At 43.0% G+C, this 22,249-nt stretch overlaps 1 protein-coding gene across 3 annotated transcripts in view; it reads left to right on the top strand.

Moving 5' to 3' along the window:
- Positions 1 to 22,141, top strand: part of fbxo11a (F-box protein 11a) — a 62,965-nt gene extending 40,824 nt beyond the window's left edge. For 2 of the 3 annotated variants that reach the window (XM_084321623.1, XM_084321622.1), the window contains exons 11-22: positions 1,529 to 1,666; positions 4,722 to 4,939; positions 5,853 to 6,033; positions 8,305 to 8,427; positions 11,454 to 11,539; positions 11,656 to 11,732; positions 14,676 to 14,819; positions 15,184 to 15,294; positions 16,871 to 16,978; positions 17,124 to 17,232; positions 20,948 to 21,046; positions 21,843 to 22,141. In XM_084321623.1, coding sequence (XP_084177749.1) covers positions 1,529 to 1,666; positions 4,722 to 4,939; positions 5,853 to 6,033; positions 8,305 to 8,427; positions 11,454 to 11,539; positions 11,656 to 11,732; positions 14,676 to 14,819; positions 15,184 to 15,294; positions 16,871 to 16,978; positions 17,124 to 17,232; positions 20,948 to 21,046; positions 21,843 to 21,972 — 1,524 coding nt within the window. In that variant the 3' untranslated portion in view covers positions 21,973 to 22,141. The remainder of the gene's footprint in view (positions 1 to 1,528; positions 1,667 to 4,721; positions 4,940 to 5,852; positions 6,034 to 8,304; positions 8,428 to 11,453; positions 11,540 to 11,655; positions 11,733 to 14,675; positions 14,820 to 15,183; positions 15,295 to 16,870; positions 16,979 to 17,123; positions 17,233 to 20,947; positions 21,047 to 21,842) is intronic. The other variant, XR_014620102.1, reaches the window with a different exon arrangement.
- The last annotated feature ends 108 nt before the right edge of the window (positions 22,142 to 22,249 follow it).

Below are 22,249 nucleotides of genomic sequence, written 5' to 3'. Positions count from 1 at the left end.
GGAGAAAAACAGAAAAAGGAGAAAAAGTGGATAAAAAAAAGAGAATTGTCAGTACTGTAAAGTTTAAATCTTAGACAAACGAAACACTTTTCTTTCATGAAATATTGTAAGCCGTCATTTGAGGCTTTATAAAAGCAGCACAATGAACACAAATCTGTCAGTGCCGAGTCCGACCTCATCTTAAACAGGGGCGCGTTGGTCATGGGACTGGCTTGCATGCCGAGCAACCGGCTCTGTGAGCAGAAGCAGAAGCACGCACATGCACGGATGTGCACACGCGTGCACACAGGAATGCGCTGTACTCGACTGATGCGCCAACTCACCAAGTACCCACCTGGCTACTTTGCATAACAATAGCGCAGGTCGTCAGGTGTGTTCAAATACGTTCTCGGATACATTCACACACAACTTGTGAATGAAATGTGTTACATTCCATTCCTATAGGCAATTAGGCATCGTCTTTATTCTGTGCGCACGCGGGGGAACATTTATGCGCATGCGCGGGAGCGTGCGTGCACGTGGCGTCATTAAAACACAGAGTGCAACCAGCTTTGAAATCACCTGATCTTAAATAACATACGGCATTGCTTGTTGTAGTTAACAAAGAGAGGCAGAGTTGATTTTGCAGGTAAACAAAAAAATAATAGATTTATTTATTTTTATTTTTTTAATATATATTCGAATTTTATTTTCCCATTCAAATCCCATGCCCATCGAACGAAGCTTCGAAGTATTTAAGACAGCCCTACAGACTACATAAAGCAGCGAGCATTAGCATAGCAACAAATGCTAGTTGCCTGCTATAATGGAGCTCTGGAACAGTGCTTTTCTCAACTATGATCACGGGTAATCTACCTATTCTTCTTGGTTCTCATTCCTTCAGAGTAGTGAGTTGAACAGGAGTGGTGCCTCTTAGCCATTCCCATGCTGTACCCATGATGTCAAACTAAAATATACAGGAACTACTTGGTGATGTGTCTGCATTAGAATGATACCAAGCTGGAACTGGGGACACACCTGTTGATTGTGTGGATGACCTCGCTCAACACTTTGGATTACATTTCAATTTTTTTTTTTTCATAATTTCTTTGCCTTAACACATTGTGCGCCATAAACGGCGTAAATCGTTATTGCCTGCCATGCGTTGAACGCCAACAGCGGCGTATCACGTGTTTGGGATCAATATTTAATTTTTTCGCCATGGCATTCATAATTCATCCAGCCTCCCTCCGGATCCCAGCCGGACCCTGTTTTGGACCGGACCCTGTTTTGATATTGATATTTGTTACTGTCTCCATCTCCTCTGTTACTGTCTCCACTCTCCTCTGTTACAGTCTCCACTCTCCTCTGTTACAGTCTCCACTCTGTTACTGTCTCTCCTCTCCTCTGTTACTGTCTCTCCTCTGTTACTGTCTCCACTCCTCTGTTCCCTTTATGGCATCAGAATTATGTCTGGCTGTCTTAAGATATTAAAAGCCAGGGCGAACCCCCAACCTCCCCTCTGACTCTAGCTCTTGTCCGTCCTCAGGGAATATACGAAGACAACGAGATCTCTAACAACGCGCTGGCAGGGATCTGGGTGAAGAACCACGGGAACCCCATCATCAGACGGAATCACATCCACCACGGCCGGGACGTAGGCGTCTTCACGTTTGACCACGGCATGGTAAGCCAAACGTCTCGGTGTGCTGGACACGGTATGCCACACAGTATGCCACAGTAGCTAGAGGTAGCATGGTGCCCATATGTACTGTGGTCTACTTTGGCAGGAAGGCTATTTTCTTCCCTTTTATGCCTACATGTAGTCATTTTGTGGGATATCTTTCTGTGTTTTATGGAGCAGTTTCATATTAATACAAAAATGTGAGACTTTTTGCAGACAATATTGCAGTCTCTGATACAGTGAACACTTAATGTCCTAATCTGATTCAGTTCTCTATATCTTAACCTAACCCTTACCTTAACCTGAACCTCATTGGAGAAATACACAGGTTTGCAGTTTGCGTGGTGGAACACCTAAACCCCAGCAAAACGAAGGAACTGCTGGTGGACTTCAGACGTGACCCGACAACTCCCCCGGCTCTGGAGATTCCACTTACGCGCTGCTCTCCTGTACTCTCTCCTCTGGGCTCTAGTGGTGTCATTTAGCCACGGCTGGCCTTTAGACTGTGTTTTTCTTTCCGTCTAAGGGGGGCTACTGAGTCCAGAATGGACTCCTGAGAATGTGGAAATTCAGTTTTTATTTATTTCCCTTTTTGTATGTATAGTTGGGTCAGTCAGTTATCCCACACTTGACATGTCTACAGATCTCCACCAGGGGGCTCGCTTTCAGTGTTCTCACATGTCACTTTACCTGTTATAAACATATTAAATGTTTACGAGTTCTTATTCAACATTTATTCTATTGACATTTTATGGATATTTTTGTTGTTTATGGATTGTTTTTGTAATTAAATTGTAAAGCAAGTACTATCGAATAAATGTAAATGTGAATAGAAGACACACTTGTAAGCTCTCCAATGTTTTTTTTGTTTTTTTTATCATCATGTTTATATCTGCTACAGAGCCTGAGAAAATAAGATTTTAGTAGGCGAGGACAATTCAGAAAAGTCTCAGGACTTGGGGGATTTTATACAGGCTATATAATGCATTTTTAGCAGGCGTTTTAGGTAGGGCTGTCTTAAATACTTCGATGCTTTGTTCGATGGGCATGAGATTAAAACGGGAAAATAAAGGCGGTCAGGTGGCATAGCGGAGATTGCGTTCGTCACCAACACCGTAGACGCTGGATTTGCCTGTTCAAATCCAGCTCACAGCTCCGGCGTTGTCACCAGCTTGGCTGGTCGTTCACACTAATACAATTGGCTGTATTAGAGGGTGGGAAAGCTGGCGGGGTGGGTCCGGGTCGTTGTAAACAGCGACTCCTACAGTTCGGTCGGGGCGCCTGCTCAGCGCGGATAGGATCTAAGGGGGGTAGTGTGATCCTTCCACACGTTACACCCTCTCAGTGAGAGTCCGCGCTGCCAGGTGAAAAGAAGCGGTTGATTGGCTAGACGTGTGTCGGAGGAAGCACGTGATAGCCTCCACTCTCCCAGACGCGTCTATACTTTCTACAACGGAGCTCGGTTTCCGGGTTCCTCCGATTGGCCACGACGTCCACGTGACCTCCGCTAGCACGCCCCCTTCCTGCCGCGCGCCACGCTCGCCAGCTTCCTCAAGCGCCAAGCTCCTGCCGCGCCGAGCTCTGTCATTGAAGTGGGTGGTGGCAGCATAACAGCGTTCAGCCTGATGTAATGCGTCGAGCTCTGTCATTGAAGTGGGTGGTGGCAGCATAACAGCGTTTAGCCTGATGTAATGCGCCGAGCTCTGTCATTGAAGTGGGTGGTGGCAGCATAACAGCGTTCAGCCTGATGTAATGCGCCGAGCTCTGTCATTGAAGTGGGTGGTGGCAGCATAACAGCGTTCAGCCTGATGTAAAGTAGCGATTTTATTGGTTTGTCATGACAAACCAATTACATAATCAAACATATGTGTAAAGAAACAACATATTCCAGTTAACGGTATATATTTTTAATTTATGCATTTAATTTAGTTTATGCATTCGCAAATATGAGAGCCTGTCATTGAAGTGGGTGGTGTTACCAACAGCCAGCGTTCACCCTGATGTAAAGTAGCGATTTCCATTTCATTGAGGAAGCTGGGAGCGCGGTGCGGCAGGAGCTTGGCGAGCGCAGCGCGCGGCAGGAAGGGGCCGTGCTAGTGGAGGTCACGTGGGCGTCGTGGCCAATCTGAGGAACCCGGAAACCGAGCTCCGTTGTAGAAAGTATAGACGCCTCCCAGACCGACTGTGGGGGGTAAGTGCGCAGCGACTTCGACGGCCAAAAAAAGCTTCGAAGGTCAGCCCTAGTTTTAGGTGGTTAAACAAACACTCACCTTAACACTCACTTTACTCACTTTAACACTACATTATATTTATCTATTATTAAAGAGATTTGCACTACATTCATACCTCATTTGCATTTGCACCTTACCCTTAAGTCATGTACCTCATTTCTGCATTGTACCTCACTGTTACTCATTTTACTATTATATGTATATTGAATATTCCTCTCTACTTACTTTTTACTTACTCTTACTTACTTTTAAACTTTTTTTTACTGTATGAAGCACACTCTCAGGGGCTCATACAGAAACAAGCATTTCATCGTAAAATATCTATTTTATTGTGATAAATAATAAAGAAACTTGAAGATCATTGGGAAGGACCAGGAGCCACCCGGCAGTATCCACAAGAAACTGACAGTTAAGAAGGCCTCTCAATTAGTTGAGGACAACACACATACACCCTTCACACCCATTACAAACTAATGCCATCAGGCTGCCGATACAGAGCTTCAACCTCCATCAGACTGCTGAACACCTAGGTCTGGTGGAGGCCGGACTGCCCTCCCTTCACAAGTAGGGTAATACTGTCATGTACTGGGTTGAGACTTCTAGTGGGCCAGATCAAACTAACTGCTTCACAATGTACAGTCTCTTCACATGGCTGCCTTTTGAGCTAATGATGGTGTTCGCTATACTGGTTGTTTTGCACATCTGAGGTTCCGATAAACAAGATTATAAACAAGAAAAAGACTTGAGGTTCATCTGTTATTTATTTATGTATTTATTTACAAGGATATGGTAGAAAATATATTTTCTTTCTGTGCTCCCATCTGCAGGGTTACTTCGAGAGCTGCAACATCCACAGGAACCGTATAGCGGGTTTCGAGGTGAAGGCATACGCCAACCCCACGGTGGTCCGCTGTGAGATCCACCACGGCCAGACCGGGGGCATCTATGTGCACGAGAAGGGCCGCGGCCAGTTCATCGAGAACAAGATCTACGCAAACAACTTTGCCGGCGTGTGGATCACCTCCAATAGTGACCCTACAATAAGGTACGTGTCCGTTTGTCACGACTAGAAGAGGAGTTTCACTCCCAAACGCTACACATTTAGAAAAATAAATGTTACTGGATATTCATCTCTTATGAATGTTTGTAAGCAAAGCTTAAATGTTGCTGTTTGTAACCAAAGCATAAATGTTGCCGTTTGTAAGCAAAGCATAAATGTTGCCGTTTGTAACCAAAGCATACATGTTGCTGTTTGTAAGCAAAGCTTAAATGTTGCTGTTTGTAAGAAAAGCATAAATGTTGCCGTTTGTAACCAAAGCATACATGTTGCTGTTTGTAAGCAAAGCTTAAATGTTGCTGTTTGTAAGAAAAGCATAAATGTTGCCGTTTGTAACCAAAGCATACATGTTGCTGTTTGTAAGCAAAGCTTAAATGTTGCTGTTTGTAAGAAAAGCATAAATGTTACTGTTTGTAACCAAAGCTTAAATGTTGCCGTTTGTAAGCAAAGCATAAATGTTGCCGTTTGTAACCAAAGCATACATGTTGCTGTTTGTAAGCAAAGCTTAAATGTTGCTGTTTGTAAGAAAAGCATAAATGTTGCCGTTTGTAACCAAAGCATACATGTTGCTGTTTGTAAGCAAAGCTTAAATGTTGCTGTTTGTAAGAAAAGCATAAATGTTACTGTTTGTAACCAAAGCTTAAATGTTGCTGTTTGTAAGAAAAGCATAAATGTTACTGTTTGTAACCAAAGCTTAAATGTTGTTGTTTGTAAGCAAAGCATAAATGTTGCTCTTTGTAAGCAAAGTATAATATGCCTACGAACTTGGGTAATGATACTAGGTTTGATCATGGTAGTATAATCTTGTCGGAGTGTTGGTCTCTTCAGATGTTGAGTGGATACTGATGAGTACAGTTCAACAAGGAGTTAACTTATCCATCGTTTTTTGACCCAACTAAAGGGGCAACGCCATTTTCAACGGCAACCAAGGTGGTGTTTACATTTTCGGCGACGGGAGAGGCCTCATCGAAGGAAATGACATCTACGGTAACGCCTTGGCTGGCATCCAGATTAGGACAAACAGCTGCCCCATCGTCCGACACAACAAGATCCACGATGGACAACATGGAGGCATATATGTAGTACGTATCAACAGGCTCCCCGACCCATCAACATTATATCACTATGCACATAGGCAACTGAAGGAAATATCATTCATATATGTATATATTTAAAGATTATCACACTGAGGTCGGGGGTTAATTCATGAATGGTATTTTCTAGGGCTGTCAAAGTTAATGCTTTAACTTTGGAGATTAATTAAAATGATTTAAATCATTAAAATAAATTAATCTAGATTAATCTATGGAGTGAAAAATCTTCAATCTTAGCGCCGCGGATATAAGAAAGAGGTCTAGCTGAGTCAATGTTGATGGTTTTGTTGAACATTTGTATTTCACAGGAGAGAAACCGTATTCAAAGAAAGCTATTCAAATAGTCTTTGAATCTAAATATACTTTCTTTGTGTTGATTTTACATTAATTCCATGATTTTACTCAAGTAAATATCTGTTACAAGCTTCGGTTTTAAGTAGAAAAATGCTATTTTTAATCTAGATTAATTACAGAAAATTGTGAGATTAATTAGTTAATTTTTTTTAATCTATTGACAGCACTAGTATTTTCATATCCCATACTGTGAGTATTCTGATGGCGAGTCCACTGTACACCTAAAATCCCACTAAAGGAACACGCCAACATTATGGCAAATGTTCTTACCGTCTTTTCCAGAGTCGGACAAGAAGATAGATACCCATTTTCTCTCTGTGTTCAGTAGAAAGCTATCCGGCTGCAAGCTAGCCTAGCTTAGCACAAATGAATGGAAGCGGATATTAACCTAACTTAAAACTCTGGGAGAGGCTAGGCTAGCTGGTCTGTATCCGCTTCCCTTGATTTGTGCTAAGCTAGGCTAGCTTGCAGCCGGATAGCTTTCTACTGAAAGTATTTGCAACCAAATATAAATTATGACTAATTGATTTACGTTTGTTAATTTATCCAATTACCTTTGGTCCCCTAAAATGGGGGGGGGGGGACTATATATAAAAAGGGCTACAATTCCTACACTGTTCACATGATGTTGATGTAAACAAACAAATATGACAGCTGAAAGTCTGATCTTTAACTCATTGACTGCCAGCTATTAGCCTTATCCTGTAGTAGCTACTGCCACCGCTGTAAACGATGGGAGTCGCTCACCTTGTTTGCAGGGCTATAACTATATAAATATTATAGCTATGGATGCAATACTATGGCCCAACGAGTATCTATCGTTCAAGATGTGAAAAAGGAATATTTTTTCCATCCATACATTCCCGTTTTATACCGTGGTGAATATAAGTATGGTTTTAGAGCGGTTTAGGGTAATTCCTGGGAGGCTAGTAATAAGCCGCAACGCATATTATACTTAATCCATTGGCATTTCGTCCCTATACATGCTACAATAAAAAATTCAAATGCATATGATCAGTATATTATGTTCCATCATGAATGCATGAAATTGGCGGGGGGGGTCATTTCTGATTAATTGATTGTCAATAACGGCATTTGTTAGTACAACAGCATACGCTGATCAGGGCGATGGCTATGAAAACAAAGCACAATCAAGCTGAAATTGACGTTAGATTGCTCTTACCTGTGGCCGATGAGATTCCAAAAAGAATATTCCAATTATTTGATTGCCATCTGCTAGATCGTATGTCCATTTGGGCCAGGACATAACCCACCACAGCATAATGAATCGGGGGTCCCGAAAACTATTCAATGCGATCGGGTAAAGCCATCGGTCCAGGCTACTCGAAAAGTCCGCCCGGATGACATTCATCGACACACAGCCACATACACAGAGTCTCAAAGGGAGTGCAACATCGGCCGCATACCACCAGGCGGCGCTATTGGACTTTTGCGATCTCAGACTCATTCCCTATGGTAACACAGCCTTCCTGGATGATTTATGAATGGAAATAGCGAATAAAAGAAATAACGATCAAATAATGAGTATACTCGCTGTTGGCGTCCAACGATTGGCGGCCAATAACGAGTATACTCGTCGTTGGCGGGGAATGACTTAACCTCAGTCCTCAGTCATTGTTCCATTTCAAATGTGACGTACAGAGACAAAACAACTGACCTGAGACTGCGCCGTTTCCATTTTGAATTGATTGGGATCTGAAAGTGAATTGACCCTTAGACCCCTTCTCTCTCACATTATTCCATCTCTTCCCATCATTTTAGTATACCTGTATGCCGTGACAAATAAAACTCTTGTATCTTGTATCTTGAACACTCATAACATTTGATGGTTTGAATACATAGCAATGTGCGTAACCCGTGTGTGTGTGTGTGTGTGTGGTGCAGCATGAAAAGGGACAAGGGGTGATAGAGGAGAATGAGGTCTACAGCAACACGTTGGCAGGAGTGTGGGTGACGACGGGCAGCACGCCGGTCCTGAGGAGGAACAGGATACACAGCGGCAAGCAGGTACAGACGGACAACACGGTCTCATCAGAAAACATAAATACCAACAATGATTGTGGTCGCAGGCGGGTGCTCAGTCTCACCAATAGACTAAACCACCCACCCTGATACAAACACTGCAATACTATGATGATGGTTCATTTTGACATTTAACAGTTATGGTTAAGATATAAAGTTAGGGTTTGACAGTTATGGTTAGTTTAAGGTAACAGTGTGGTTACGGTTAGGATTATGGTTAGTTTAGCCCTGAGATTTTTTTCACGTCATGAATAGATCAATACTAAATCATCCGGTGTCCGATGCAATGCGCAGATATTTCTATAAACTCACTTTGCTTTACTCTTGGCTACATTTGAAAAAGAAACGCAACATTAATTAATACGGACTGTATTGGGTTAGGGTTAAATAAATCTCAACCCGGTACTGGGCTAACACTTTGGATGCCAGCCACACGTTTTGTCGTTAGTTCATGCCGACCGCTGAGTGCCCGCCAACGCTATATAGCGTTTGTTTGTTTGTCGTATTTTTTTTTATTGCCGATTTGAATTCATATTTCATCAATCGAGCCTCAGGTTAGTGTTGCAGACTCTCTCTGAGCTCAATTGGGAAGATACCGCCCCCTATCGTCTCTCCCTGTGTAACTGCACCCCATTACTTTAGACTGACGAAGGGTGGGTAGGGGGGGGGGGGGGGGCGGGGGGGGGGGGGCAGTTTCCTCATTTTACTTTTCCGTCAAGGCCAACTGAAGAATCCATTGTGATCGCCGGCCCGGAAAACGTGTGGATTATGTATTTACAGTACCCAACACTGTAATCAATAAGCGTGATCAATATTTGGAATGGCGATCAGGAATTGGAATAATCTTTTTGGATAACCTCTGATCTGAGGTAAGGAATTTATTTTACCAGTCTTAGGATAATCAGAGCTATTTTCACCTATATATCAGCGTTTGCCCTATGCGCGTGTGTGTGTGTGGCTGTGGTCGCTGATGAGGAAATGAGAGAATCGATTTTTCAGATCGCCTCTATAGCGTGCATAAGTACACATATACTATCGATAATCTAGCGTTTATTTGAAAACGATTCATAAATAGGCCGAAAAATAACAACGTTTTTGTGTATGCCAGAATATTCCAGTAAATGCCGATTATCACAGAATCTTTATATTTCCCTTGAAAACGAGGGCTTTTCAAAATGCTATAAAACGGAAATGAAGCGATTATTAAAAAAAAAAATCCGTTTCGACAATGTTGACTGCAAACAAGTCATTGATAAACGACGGGCAGATTAGACACATAGCCATAATTTAAGACAGAGATTATGCACGGCGGTTAGGTGGCCGAGCGGAGATTGCGTTCGTCACCAACCCCGGAGCTGTGAGCTGGATTCGCCTGTTCGAATCCAGCTCACAGCTCCGGGGTTGTCACCAGCTTGGCTGGCCGTCTGCACTAATACAATTGGCTGTATTAGAGGGTGGGAGAAGCTGGCGGGGTGGGTCCGGGTCGCGTTTTCCTTAATGCCAAGCAAGCAGTGCAAAAATGCTTCCGCATTCGTCACCGCACGCCAGTGCGGTAAAGCGCCCTTCTTTTCAGACAAATGCTACCGTGCGTGCACCGGCGGGGGCGTGCTCGCTCAGGTGCGTGCGTGCGCCGGCGTGCTCGCGCGAGGTGCCCGCGCATGCGCATGAGATCCCGCCTTGGTTCGACACGAGCGGAGCTCAATATATATAAGTCACCGCCCCTTATTCAGTATCTAGCAATAGCTCAATTGGCAAGGCCACATGGCTGTGGATCCTATGGCTCGTTTGCTGGCGAGTTCGAATCCCATCGAAAATATTTTTTAACGTGATTTTTTTTTAACGTGTATTCTTTCGCCGGTTAAGGTTAGGCATGGTTAAGGTTAAGGTTAGGCATTGTTTCGGAGTTGGTTAAGGTTAGAACGGTTAAGTTTAGGCGCTGTTAAGGAGCTGGTTAAGGTTAGAGTTTGTCAAAGAGAATGGCAATATAATTTCTATGGTTAAGGTTAGGCATGGTTAAGGTTAAGGTTAAGGTTAGGCATTGTTTCGGAGTTGGTTAAGGTTAGAACGGTTAAGTTTAGGCGTTGTTAAGGAGCTGGTTAAGGTTAGAGTTTGTCAAAGAGAATGGCAATAGACAGCCTATTTCCGCGCGACCTGGGCGCTGGGCGGCGGAAAATGAAAGGCGCATTACTGCACGCCACTACGGTAAATTTTTGCACTGCTTGCTTGGCATAAAGCTACACGCGTCCGGGTCGTTGTAAACAGCGACTCCTACAGTTCGGTCGGGGCGCCTGCTAAGCGCGGATAGGACTCGAGGGGGATAGTGTGGTCCTCCCACACGCTACGCCCCCTCGATAAGAATCCGCGCTGCCAGGTGAAAAGAAGCGGTGATTGGCTGGACGTGTGTCGGAGGAAGCACGTGGTAGCCTCCACTCTCCCAGATGATCTGACTGTGGGGGGTAAGTGCGCAGCGACCAGGAAGGGACTGGGAATTCACAACGCTATCATTGAAGTGGGTGGTGGCATTTAACCATGCTTTACCATGTTAACAAGTGGCACTGGAAGTGTTAAGGGGTTATGGTAACAGTCTGGGTAGGGTTTGGGTGAGGTGTCTTGGTATTCTTGTCTTGGTGAGGTGAGGTACTTGCCTCCCATGCGAGTACCTTGGGTTTTTTCCTCAACAGGGAGCTCAAACGTTTTCTGAAAACATTAAAAGTACATTTATTTTTGAATAGGTACTTATTTGTAATAATGTACACATTCTGATCGGTCCGTGTTGACATAGGCATTTACGTTTGGGGGTCACTGGACAACATTGATTGTGATATAATAATACATGTTTCATTATTGGAGAGATCTAATCTCTACTTCTACTGTATGTGTGGAAAAAGGCAGAAAGTAATGTTGATTTAGATTTTTAACATAACAACATTTTAACAGCTTTTGGCATTGAAGTTTGGGGTTTGTGTTCCAAGTCTAAATGGCCCAACACTATTCATGTATTTATGTTGCAGGTTGGTGTGTACTTTTACGACAACGGCCATGGCGTGCTAGAAGACAATGATATCTACAATCACATGTATTCTGGAGTACAAATAAGGTTAGCGGAATATTAGGATGACGCGGGAATCCTCAGAATAAACGGCATGCATTGAAGAAGTGCAAATCACCTAAACTCAACCGTACCTGTGTTTTCGTTGTGACCTTTACTTGCAGAACTGGCAGCAACCCCAAAATCAGACGGAACAAGATCTGGGGAGGCCAAAACGGCGGCATTTTGGTTTACAACTCTGGTGAGAAATCTCTCTATATACAGGTGCATCTCAATAAATATGAATATCGAGGAAAAGTACATTTATTTCAGTAATTCAATTAGCTTACAGCTAAGGAAAACCCAAAATTCAGTATCTGAGAAAATTTGACCAATGGAAAAAAATATATATATATATTACAGAAATGTCGGCCTAATGAAAAGTATATGCAATACTTGGTCGGGCCTCCTTTTGCATGAATCCATGCGGTGTGGCGTGGAGGCAACCCATATATTTCCTCTTATTATAATTTATTGAGATGCACCTGTATATATTTATGTTTTATCGTTTTTAATTTCTTTTTTGCACAATGAAACAAAAGAAGAGAACACCAAAGCAACAAACAAAACAGAAATGTACAGGTGAGATTAAAGGGGAACTATCTTACTGTTCCTTTCACTATTTGGACGATTTTACACAAATCCACTTTTTCTTCTTATTTTTCTGTTTTTCTCCCATCCCAATTTCGCCTCGCCAATTCTCCCTTCAATTCTCCCCTCCCCTGTCTCGAACGTTGCTAGACTATGCCTCCCACTGGTCGGCTGCAGTGAGGACCAAGCCTTGCATCACGTGTCCCCTCAGGTACACGAGGAGGCAGCTGTCGCATCTTTTCACCTGAACAGCGCGATCTCTCAGTGGCGAGGAGTAACGCGTGGGAGGCTCACGCTGCCCCTGATGCTTCCTGATTCTGCTGTACAGGCGCACCAACCGACCTGTAAGAGTCGCTGTCCACAACGTCCAATCCCCACCCACCGGCTTTCCCACCCCTAACACTGCCAATTGTGTTAGTATGAACGACCAGCCAAGCCGGTAGCAACACCGAGAGCTGGGCTCGAACCCAGCATCTCCTGCGTTAGTGGCGAGCGCCACTTAGCCGCCCACTATGGAACACATCTGTAAGGTTTTTCTCAAAAAAATCCATTGTTTTATATTTCTAATCGAGTACTCAAAAGCAGCATTTTTCCACTTCAAGATTTCAAGCCGTTTTGGCCTGGCTCCGCCCATACTCTTGAAAATACTAGAATCCAACATAGTCTGGTGAAAACGCACCTTATGTTATGGATGGATCATCACCGTTTGTCCTCTTCATAATAATATTCAATAGTTCGCTCTAGGCAATCGCCTACAATGTATCGCCCAGCTGTAGTCTGGACTCAGGGGAGCTCTCAACTGCCTCGACCGGTGTTGTGCCGAATCCGACTCCCCCTCGCGCGAACACGCATACACTATCAGATTTCTGTCATAAAACGATAAAGCGGACAGAAATGCGGGAACGTTTTGATTATATTTAAAAGGCTTTGACATTGTAAAACGAAATAAGTGGAGTTTCGAAGCTGTAAGCTGAATACAAGTCATAGGAACACCCACTTCTTCCCCCTTCCTACTGTATAAGACATAGGAAAATCGCAAAACGCAGAAACGCTACAGTAATAGTAACGTTAATACACTATTGAGTGACATGTGCAGACAGTTGACAGTTGCTGAGTAATGATTTGACAACTTCTGTCCATAATAAATATAACCGACAGTGAACCAATGGCTCAGCTTCAACTCCCATATGAAATGCACGCACACACACACGGAAGAGTACCGTAATACACAAGCGGATGAATGAACGGGGTCCTACTGCTAATTAACTCATTACTTACTGATTCTATGCTTTCTTTCGTTCCCGAAGACTTGGTACAGGCTAGCTCCCTTCTTTAGCAACAGCCAGGAAATCACGACAGCATTATCCTTCGTTTTTGCAGAAATCCAAAAATGAACTTGGCCCATTGCTGGCGAAGCACGACATCATTAGGAAAAGTGTGCAAAGACATATTAGCAGCTTGGCAGCCAGGAACAGCACATTTCTTGCCCGTGTTGCTCATACTTTTTAGGTTAGGCTAACTCACTGCACTTCCTTGCTGTGTCTGGTCTCTGCACTAAATAATGGTTGATTGTGGGCGGTGGAGGTGATTACAACCAGGGGCGGAGATATGCAAATCAGTGCCTTATTCACGTCAGCAAAACAGTCAAATCAGAATGGCTTAGTTGAGTGAGGGAAGATCTCGTGAACTCGAGACTAGACTGATGAGTCAAAATGAGAATTAGAGGTCGGCTGGGTGGCGCAGCGGACTAAGCGCTCGTCACCAACGCGAGAGACAATGGTATCGAATCCGGCTGTCAGCGTTGCCTCCGGCTTGGCCGGCCGTCATACTGGCTCAATTGGCAGAGTCAGCGGGAGGGAAGCCGGTGGGTGGTAATCTGGTCGTTGTAAACAGCGACTCCTACAGGTCGGTCAGGGCGCCTGCACAGCGAGGAAGGTAGATGGTGAGGGTAGTGTGAGCCTCCCACACGTTACACCTCACCAATGAGAGTCCGCGCTGGCAGGTGAAAAAGAAGTGGCTGGCTGACTCTGCATGTATCGGAGGGGACATGTGATAGTATCTATCAACCCTCCCTAGACCGACCAGTTGGGGGTACATGCGAGCAACGGCCAGGAAGGGGAGGGGGGGAATTGGCACGACTAAATTGGGATGGGAGAAAAACACATAAAAACAGGAGAAAAAGTGGATAAAAAAAGAAATTAGAAATAGACACACAGACCACATTGATATGATCCCCCATTGCTAGGAAACAATGCTAAACACTGGAAAAGGCCATTTATAAGACATGGGACCTTTAAGAAAAACCAGAGGTTTATGAAGGTATCTCACCTAATACACAATACAAACAATAATGAAACAACCAACTGAATTCTTTTTATAAAATAAAGAAATGTATATGTGTGTAATATATATATATATATATAATGTGTATGTATGTACAGTATGTGTGTGTGTGTGTATAAAAAGTCTTTATCCAGTTGGCTTCCTCTTTGTCTAGAGTGAGACGTAGCTGAGATCTTGTGCTGACTGACTGACTGACTTGTATTGCTTTCAGGCCTGGGCTTCATTGAAGACAACGAGATCTTTGACAACGCCATGGCAGGAGTGTGGATCAAAACAGACAGCAACCCTACGTTGAGGAGGAACAAGATCCACGACGGCAGGGACGGAGGGATCTGCATCTTCAATGGTGGAAGAGGTAAATGAACACAAGTATTCAGTGGTCCCCCTGATGACATCATTAGTGAGTGGCCATGTTCAAACTAATTTACTCTCAATAACTGTCAAACTAAAGGAATGTGTGCAAAACGGTTCAGAGCTTTTGGATGTGTGCAAGATAAATCTGCATAGTTTTTTGGTGAAGTGCCCCTTTAAGCTGCATGTCATTCTGCAGTCAGTTAATTTCAAAGCCTGTCAGATTTCATTGTTATCACAGAGGAATTTGTTGGATGTTTATTTTTTGGTCCCTACACATTGAGCTATACATTTCTAGGCTAGAAGAGGGAAGAGGTTTGTATGTTTGGGTCAGTCTCTCTACTACAGAGCCTCTCCTGTGTCCTCAGGTCTGCTGGAGGAGAACGACATCTTCAGAAACGCCCAGGCAGGAGTCCTCATCAGCACCAACAGCCACCCTGTCCTACGCAAGAACAGGATATTTGATGGCTTTGCTGCAGGTGGGTAGTGACCAATGGTGACTGTGGCATTTACATTTTTTTAATGTATTTGAATGCGAATGCTATTTTACTTTATCTGGTACATGTCACAGTATGGAGGGGGGAATAGTTTCTGTATTGGCTTTTGAATGAACTGAATGGGACATTGAGCACTCAAATGAGGAGTGGGAATCACCAGTTTCATCACGATACGATACGATATTGATTCTTTGGACAACGATACGATATTTGCCGATATCACAAAGTCTGCCACGATACGATTCGATTCAGGTGCCTGCGATCGATATGAGGCGATATTATGTGCCCATATAACACAATCAGTCACATTTAGATCAACTAAAAAAAGGCTATGGAAATATCAATTGACGTTTTTATTTTTGAGCTCTTCCAGACATTTAAATGAAAAACAATCTATTGTTTTTAATACAAATGGACCTCCTGTTCACTGTAAAGTGCCACGTTTTACACTTTAAGTAAAATGTTTTGGAACTCACAACACGCAACCTAAAACCCCTCCCTCAGTAAATAATATCAATATAATAATACTCCTGACTTCATCTGGTCTTTTCAAACACACACAGAATGTCCCTCCCCCAGTCCCCACACACAGAAAGGTAGAATGCCCCCGCCCCCCCCCTCCTTCTTCCCCAGTCCCCTCCTGTTCTCTCACGGTTAGCTGCTTAGCTTAGTTCGCTTAAGCAGCTAACGTAACATTCATTTAGGTCTGCCCACGCGACGTGGGCATAAAGGAATGGCGACGATGCAAAGCATGTTAGATGTATTTGACCCGTTGCGGGGAAAAAACTGCACAGACTTATATCGAGTCGCAAAATAGGCGCTCTGTAGCACTGTTCTGCTGTACAGAGCTACACAGCGTTTCACACTACTGGGCGGATACGACTCGCCGGATTTTCAAAATAAGAGTATCGCAATATGAATCGATCTTTTAATGTTGCATCGATCCTATTTGATTATTGATAATAGATCGATATATCGATCTGGATCGATGTATCGTCCCACCCCTATGAGGAATGCTAGCAGTTTTAGCTTAGGATAACAGCAAATGTTGGAACTTATATTGTAACAAACATAGATAATTAATCCTGGATGTGCTTGATGAAGAAAATAGCAGACTCAAATTCAAAATGTAATTTTGTCAATTTAATGTATTATTACTAAACTAAGGAGTCCAGCTGTTCTATTAGCAGGGTAGCAGCTATTACATTAGCAGGGAACCAGCTGTTCTATTAACAGGGGAGTTGGGAACCAGCTGTTCTATTAACAGGGGAGTTGGGAACCAGCTGTTCTATTAGCAGGGTACCAGCTGTTCTATTAGCAGAACCAGCTGTTCTATTAGCAGAACCAGCTGTGCATCATATATGGTATATCTCAATGTAATGACAGAATTCGGACACACTGCCATAAATCTGCTGCTGGACATGCATTCGACTCCTTGTAGGCCGTTAACAGCAGACATGGCAACTTTTACGAGGGGAAACCCTACTTCACTGTACATTTGTGAGACTAATGATGGATTATCCATGTTAGGCATCTGAACTGTGGTTTTCTCCACAAGGTATCGAGATCACAAACCATGCCACAGCGACGCTGGAGGGCAATCAGATCTTCAACAACCGCTTCGGAGGCTTGTTCCTGGCGTCCGGTGTCAACGTTACAATGAAAGGTATTGTCCGTCTGAAGCAACCTTGTTCACTTCCTTGATCACAAATGTATAACATGATAAAAATGCATTTCTTTGACTAATCCTGAATTGCCGGTTTCCAAAGACAAAATGTTCTAATCACATCTCAACTCCTGTCATCCTCCAGATAACAAAATAATGAACAATCAAGATGCCATTGAAAAGGCTGTTAGCAGAGGTCAGTGCCTGTACAAGATTTCAAGTTACACCAGCTATCCAATGCACGATTTTTACAGGTAATATTCTCCTCCAAATATCTTCACACTGAGAAAAAACAAACCAAAAGAAACCCACCAAGCTGAGCAAGTGATGTTATTTTGTATTCAAACTAACATTTATTGTGTGCATGTGCTGGTAAGTCATTGACATTATTACCATTAATTAAACCAGTGGAATTTCTTAAAGCTGCAGTAGCTATTTTCTAACAGTGTTTTTGTTCTTATGGCCACCCGTCATCATGCTGACCTACTTGATCAGTATTTATTGTTCTTCTTATGGCCACCCGTCATCATGCTGACCTACTTGATCAGTATTTATTGTTCTTCTTATGACCACCTGTCATCATGCTGACCTACTTGATCAGTATTTATTGTTCTTCTTATGGCCACCCGTCATCATGCTGACCTACTTGATCAGTATTTATTGTTCTTCTTATGACCACCTGTCATCATGCTGACCTACTTGATCAGTATTTATTGTTCTTCTTATGACCACCTGTCATCATGCTGACCTACTTGATCAGTATTTATTGTTCTTCTTATGACCACCTGTCATCATGCTGACCTACTTGATCAGTATTTATTGTTCTTCTTATGACCACCTGTCATCATGCTGACCTACTTGATCAGTATTCTTTGTTCTTATGACCACCTGTCATCATGCTGACCTACTTGATCAGTATTTATTGTTCTTCTTATGACCACCTGTCATCATGCTGTTCTACTTGATCAGTATTTATTGTTCTTCTTATGACCACCTGTCATCATGCTGACCTACTTGATCAGTATTTATTGTTCTTCTTATGACCACCTGTCATCATGCTGACCTACTTGATCAGTATTCTTTGTTCTTATGACCACCTGTCATCATGCTGACCTACTTGATCAGTATTTATTGTTCTTCTTATGACCACCTGTCATCATGCTGACCTACTTGATCAGTATTTATTGTTCTTCTTATGACCACCTGTCATCATGCTGACCTACTTGATCAGTATTCTTTGTTCTTCTTATGACCACCTGTCATCATGCTGACCTACTTGATCAGTATTCTTTGTTCTTCTTATGACCACCTGTCATCATGCTGACCTACTTGATCAGTATTTATTGTTCTTCTTATGACCACCTGTCATCATGCTGACCTACTTGATCAGTATTTATTGTTCTTCTTATGACCACCTGTCATCATGCTGACCTACTTGATCAGTATTTATTGTTCTTCTTATGACCACCTGTCATCATGCTGACCTACTTGATCAGTATTTATTGTTCTTCTTATGACCACCTGTCATCATGCTGACCTACTTGATCAGTATTTATTGTTCTTCTTATGACCACCTGTCATCATGCTGACCTACTTGATCAGTATTCTTTGTTCTTATGACCACCTGTCATCATGCTGACCTACTTGATCAGTATTTATTGTTCTTCTTATGACCACCTGTCATCATGCTGACCTACTTGATCAGTATTCTTTGTTCTTCTTATGACCACCTGTCATCATGCTGACCTACTTGATCAGTATTCTTTGTTCTTATGACCACCTGTCATCATGCTGACCTACTTGATCAGTATTTATTGTTCTTCTTATGACCACCTGTCATCATGCTGACCTACTTGATCAGTATTCTTTGTTCTTATGACCACCTGTCATCATGCTGTCCTACTTGATCAGTATTCTTTTTATTTTATTTAAATTTTGTATCCACTTCTTCTCCTGTTTTTCTGTGTTTTTCTTCCATCCCAATTTTAGTTGTTATGCCAATTCCCCCCTCCCCTTCCTGGTCGTTGCTCACATGTGCCCCCCACTGGTCGGTCTAGGGAGCCCCCCACTGGTCGGTCTAGGGAGCCCTGAAGTCTATCAGATGCTTCCTCCGAGACATAGGAGACAGCCAGCAGCATCTTTTCACCTGCCAGCGCTGACTCTCATTGGTGAGGTGTAACGTGTGGGAGGTCACACTACCCTCACCATCACCCTCCCTCGCTGTGCAGGCGCCCTGACCGACCTGTAGGAGTCGCTGTTTACAACGACCAGAATACCACCCCACCGGCTTCCCTCCCGCTGACTCTGCCAATTGAGCCAGTATGACGGCTGGCCAAGCCAGAGGCAACGCTGACAGCCGGATTCGATACCAGTGTCTCTCGCGTTGGTGACAAGCGCTTAGTCCGCTGCGCCACCCAGCCGCCTAGTATTCTTTGTTTTTATGACCACCTGTCATCGTGGTGACCTACTTGATCATACTGTGCTTCCAGTGGCCAGTCTGTTGTTATTCCATTAGTTCTTTGTTGACAAAACCCGGCCTGCGCTTTAGTTCTGCCTATTTTTCTAAACCTATGCTTTAATTTATTTAACACTTTAATCGCCATGGGTTAAATTCATAATTTACCATCCCTCGCCAGCTCTATTTGTCTATGGAGAAGTTCCCCTTCTTTGCAGGGCTATAACTTTTTAAATTCTATTGCTACATTGCCATTATTATTGCCCATTCAATGTCCTATATGTATTGTTCAGGGTGTAGCAACGTTAAACTTTTTCATTCACATATTCATACTAAAATATGGTCTAAAGTATAAGTATGTTTTTATCGTTTTCTGCAGCTTTCTTCAGAACGTGATTTATAGCCCTAAATGCATTATATTGATGATGAAATACAGTTTGGTAGCGATCGGCGCGAGATGAAAAATTTCAACTGGACGTATTTCTAGAATGATCTACGTATGATCTGATGATGACCGGATGGGCGGGGGATCGTTTATAATTCCGTGGGCAGCGTTAGATGATTCATCCAGAGTGGGTCATATGTTCATCATAGCAGTTTATATGGAATACGTTAGAAAATAACGCTGAATCTTACCGTATGTTCCTCGCGCCGTTGGACGATCAGCGTGGAGTAGACCGTTTTCGATTATGGGATGTTGATCCTGATGAACCATTTCCAGGTTCTATAATACTATATACGTCCAAATAACGTTGTTTATTGAGTTAGGGCGAGCGATTGATCATCCAGTGTGTTGAGATGGAGTCCGGCTACCGATCGCGAGTGCCCGGAGCACATATGGATGAGCACTTCCTGTTTGGCGCGCCCCTCCCTCTTGGCCGATCGGCCACCAGATGGCGCTCTCGAACCGTTAGACAGTTGAGTGGAGCTCACCAGTACATCTCAGGGCTCCGGAAAGGAAATATGATTTCGATGAAATATTGACATCAAAGACGAGTTACGGCGTCTTCGGCAGAATGAGCATGGCTCGGAATGACGTCTTAACTCGTCCGCGGCGATCATAGTGTTAATCAGATCTCTTAAATATATCAATATTGTGCAGTCAGAACAGTATGTTTGTAAGTCAAATATTTACCTACCAGGAAAAGGTTGTAATTGAAATCTAGTAATCTATGCACAAAAACTATTATTATTTTCAGCAATTGGTTAGAAGATGGTGCATTTAAAATGATCACTTTGGTGAAATAAGATGAGGCTTTCATTTAGGGAGAAATTATGCGTTAGCTTAGAGTAGCTCCATGCTGCCCACTAGTGATCAGACATAATTATTGCAGCTTTAAACCACCAAAATTATCTGCCAGTGTAGAATATCTTGAAATGATCTTGGTAAGTCAAGAGCACAAGATAAAATCACTTGCTTGCTAAGCTAGTCAGTCTAGCTGTCTTAATTGGTGTCCTGAGCTCATTGTCAGTTGGTGGTGACTTGTATTTATTGACACGGTCTGTTCCTGCAGGTGTCACACCTGTAACACAACCGACCGCAACGCCATCTGTGTGAACTGCATCAAGAAGTGCCACTCGGGACACGACGTGGAGTTCATCCGACACGACAGGTACGCACCACACAGCCTTCTCAAGCGCTGATACTGCGACCAGATAAAGGGTGATACCAGGCTAAAATTCAGCATTGTTATCTCTTGATGATTTCCCAAATGCTGAGTGTAATGTGAAATTTCTTTAAAGGGGAACTATTTTACTATTTCTTTCACTATTTGGGCACTTTTACACAATTCCTGTGAGTCTATGGAACACCTGTAAGGTTTTTCTTTCAAAATAAATTCATTGTTTTGTATTTCTAATCAGGTACTCAAAAACAGCATTTTTCTGTCTCAAGATCTTAAGCCGTTTTGAGGCTGGGCTCCAACCACTGTGTGGCCTGGTGCCAACTGCCACACCAACTGCCACATTATTATGCAGCTGAGAAATCTCTGACATCACAGATATGCACATTTTCAGATGACTCAGTTCAGTGAGGGCGAATATTGTGAGAGGAGAATTGGAAGAATGCGCCAATATGAGAAATAGAGACATAGATCCTATTAATATAAGTCCACATAGCTAGGAAACAATGCTAAACACTGAAAAAGGCCATTTATAAGATAGTTCCCCTTTAAGAAAATTGATTTTTTGCACATATTTTCTCCACAAGAGATCATCCTTATCCGTTTCATCCAGTGACCCCAATTAATGTTTCTAATCAAATCTTTTAGCTTCAGCCAATACTTTCAAGTTTAGAACATGGAATTGGAAGTAAGCAAGTGATAGTGGAGGTAGTGGTACCCTCCCCCCTCTCTTGTCAAATGATTCACAGTGTCCCCCCCCCCTCTATCCTTTTCCATCCTTTTGCAGATTCTTCTGCGACTGCGGGGCCGGGACGCTGTCGAACCCGTGCACGCTGGCGGGCGAGCCGACCCACGACACGGACACGCTGTACGACTCTGCTCCTCCTATAGAGTCCAACACACTGCAGCACAACTGAGCCGCCAGCAGGGGGCGGAGCGTTCCCTCCTTTCAACAGTGACAATAATACCCAGACTTTAAAATACCCATTTTTAGAAAAAATGAAAAGAAAAAAAATACAGATAACTGTTTGACAGAACGTATAAAAGTGACTTTTAAAAAAAATATATAAAAAAAAAGAAGAAAAAGACTCGGGACAAGAATATGCCGAACGAAGATGTATTATAAAAAGAGAAAAGGTTCTGCTACGGACGCCTCGCTTTTATTCTTTTCCTGCAATTTCTCAACAAACAAGA

Source organism: Notolepis coatsorum (genome assembly GCF_963971535.1).
Source record: "Notolepis coatsorum genome assembly, chromosome: 9".
In the NCBI taxonomy this organism is placed as follows: Eukaryota; Metazoa; Chordata; class Actinopteri; order Aulopiformes; family Paralepididae; genus Notolepis; species Notolepis coatsorum.
The sequence above is the reverse complement of the archived record's forward strand: the minus strand, read 5'-3'. Positions and strand labels throughout refer to the sequence as shown.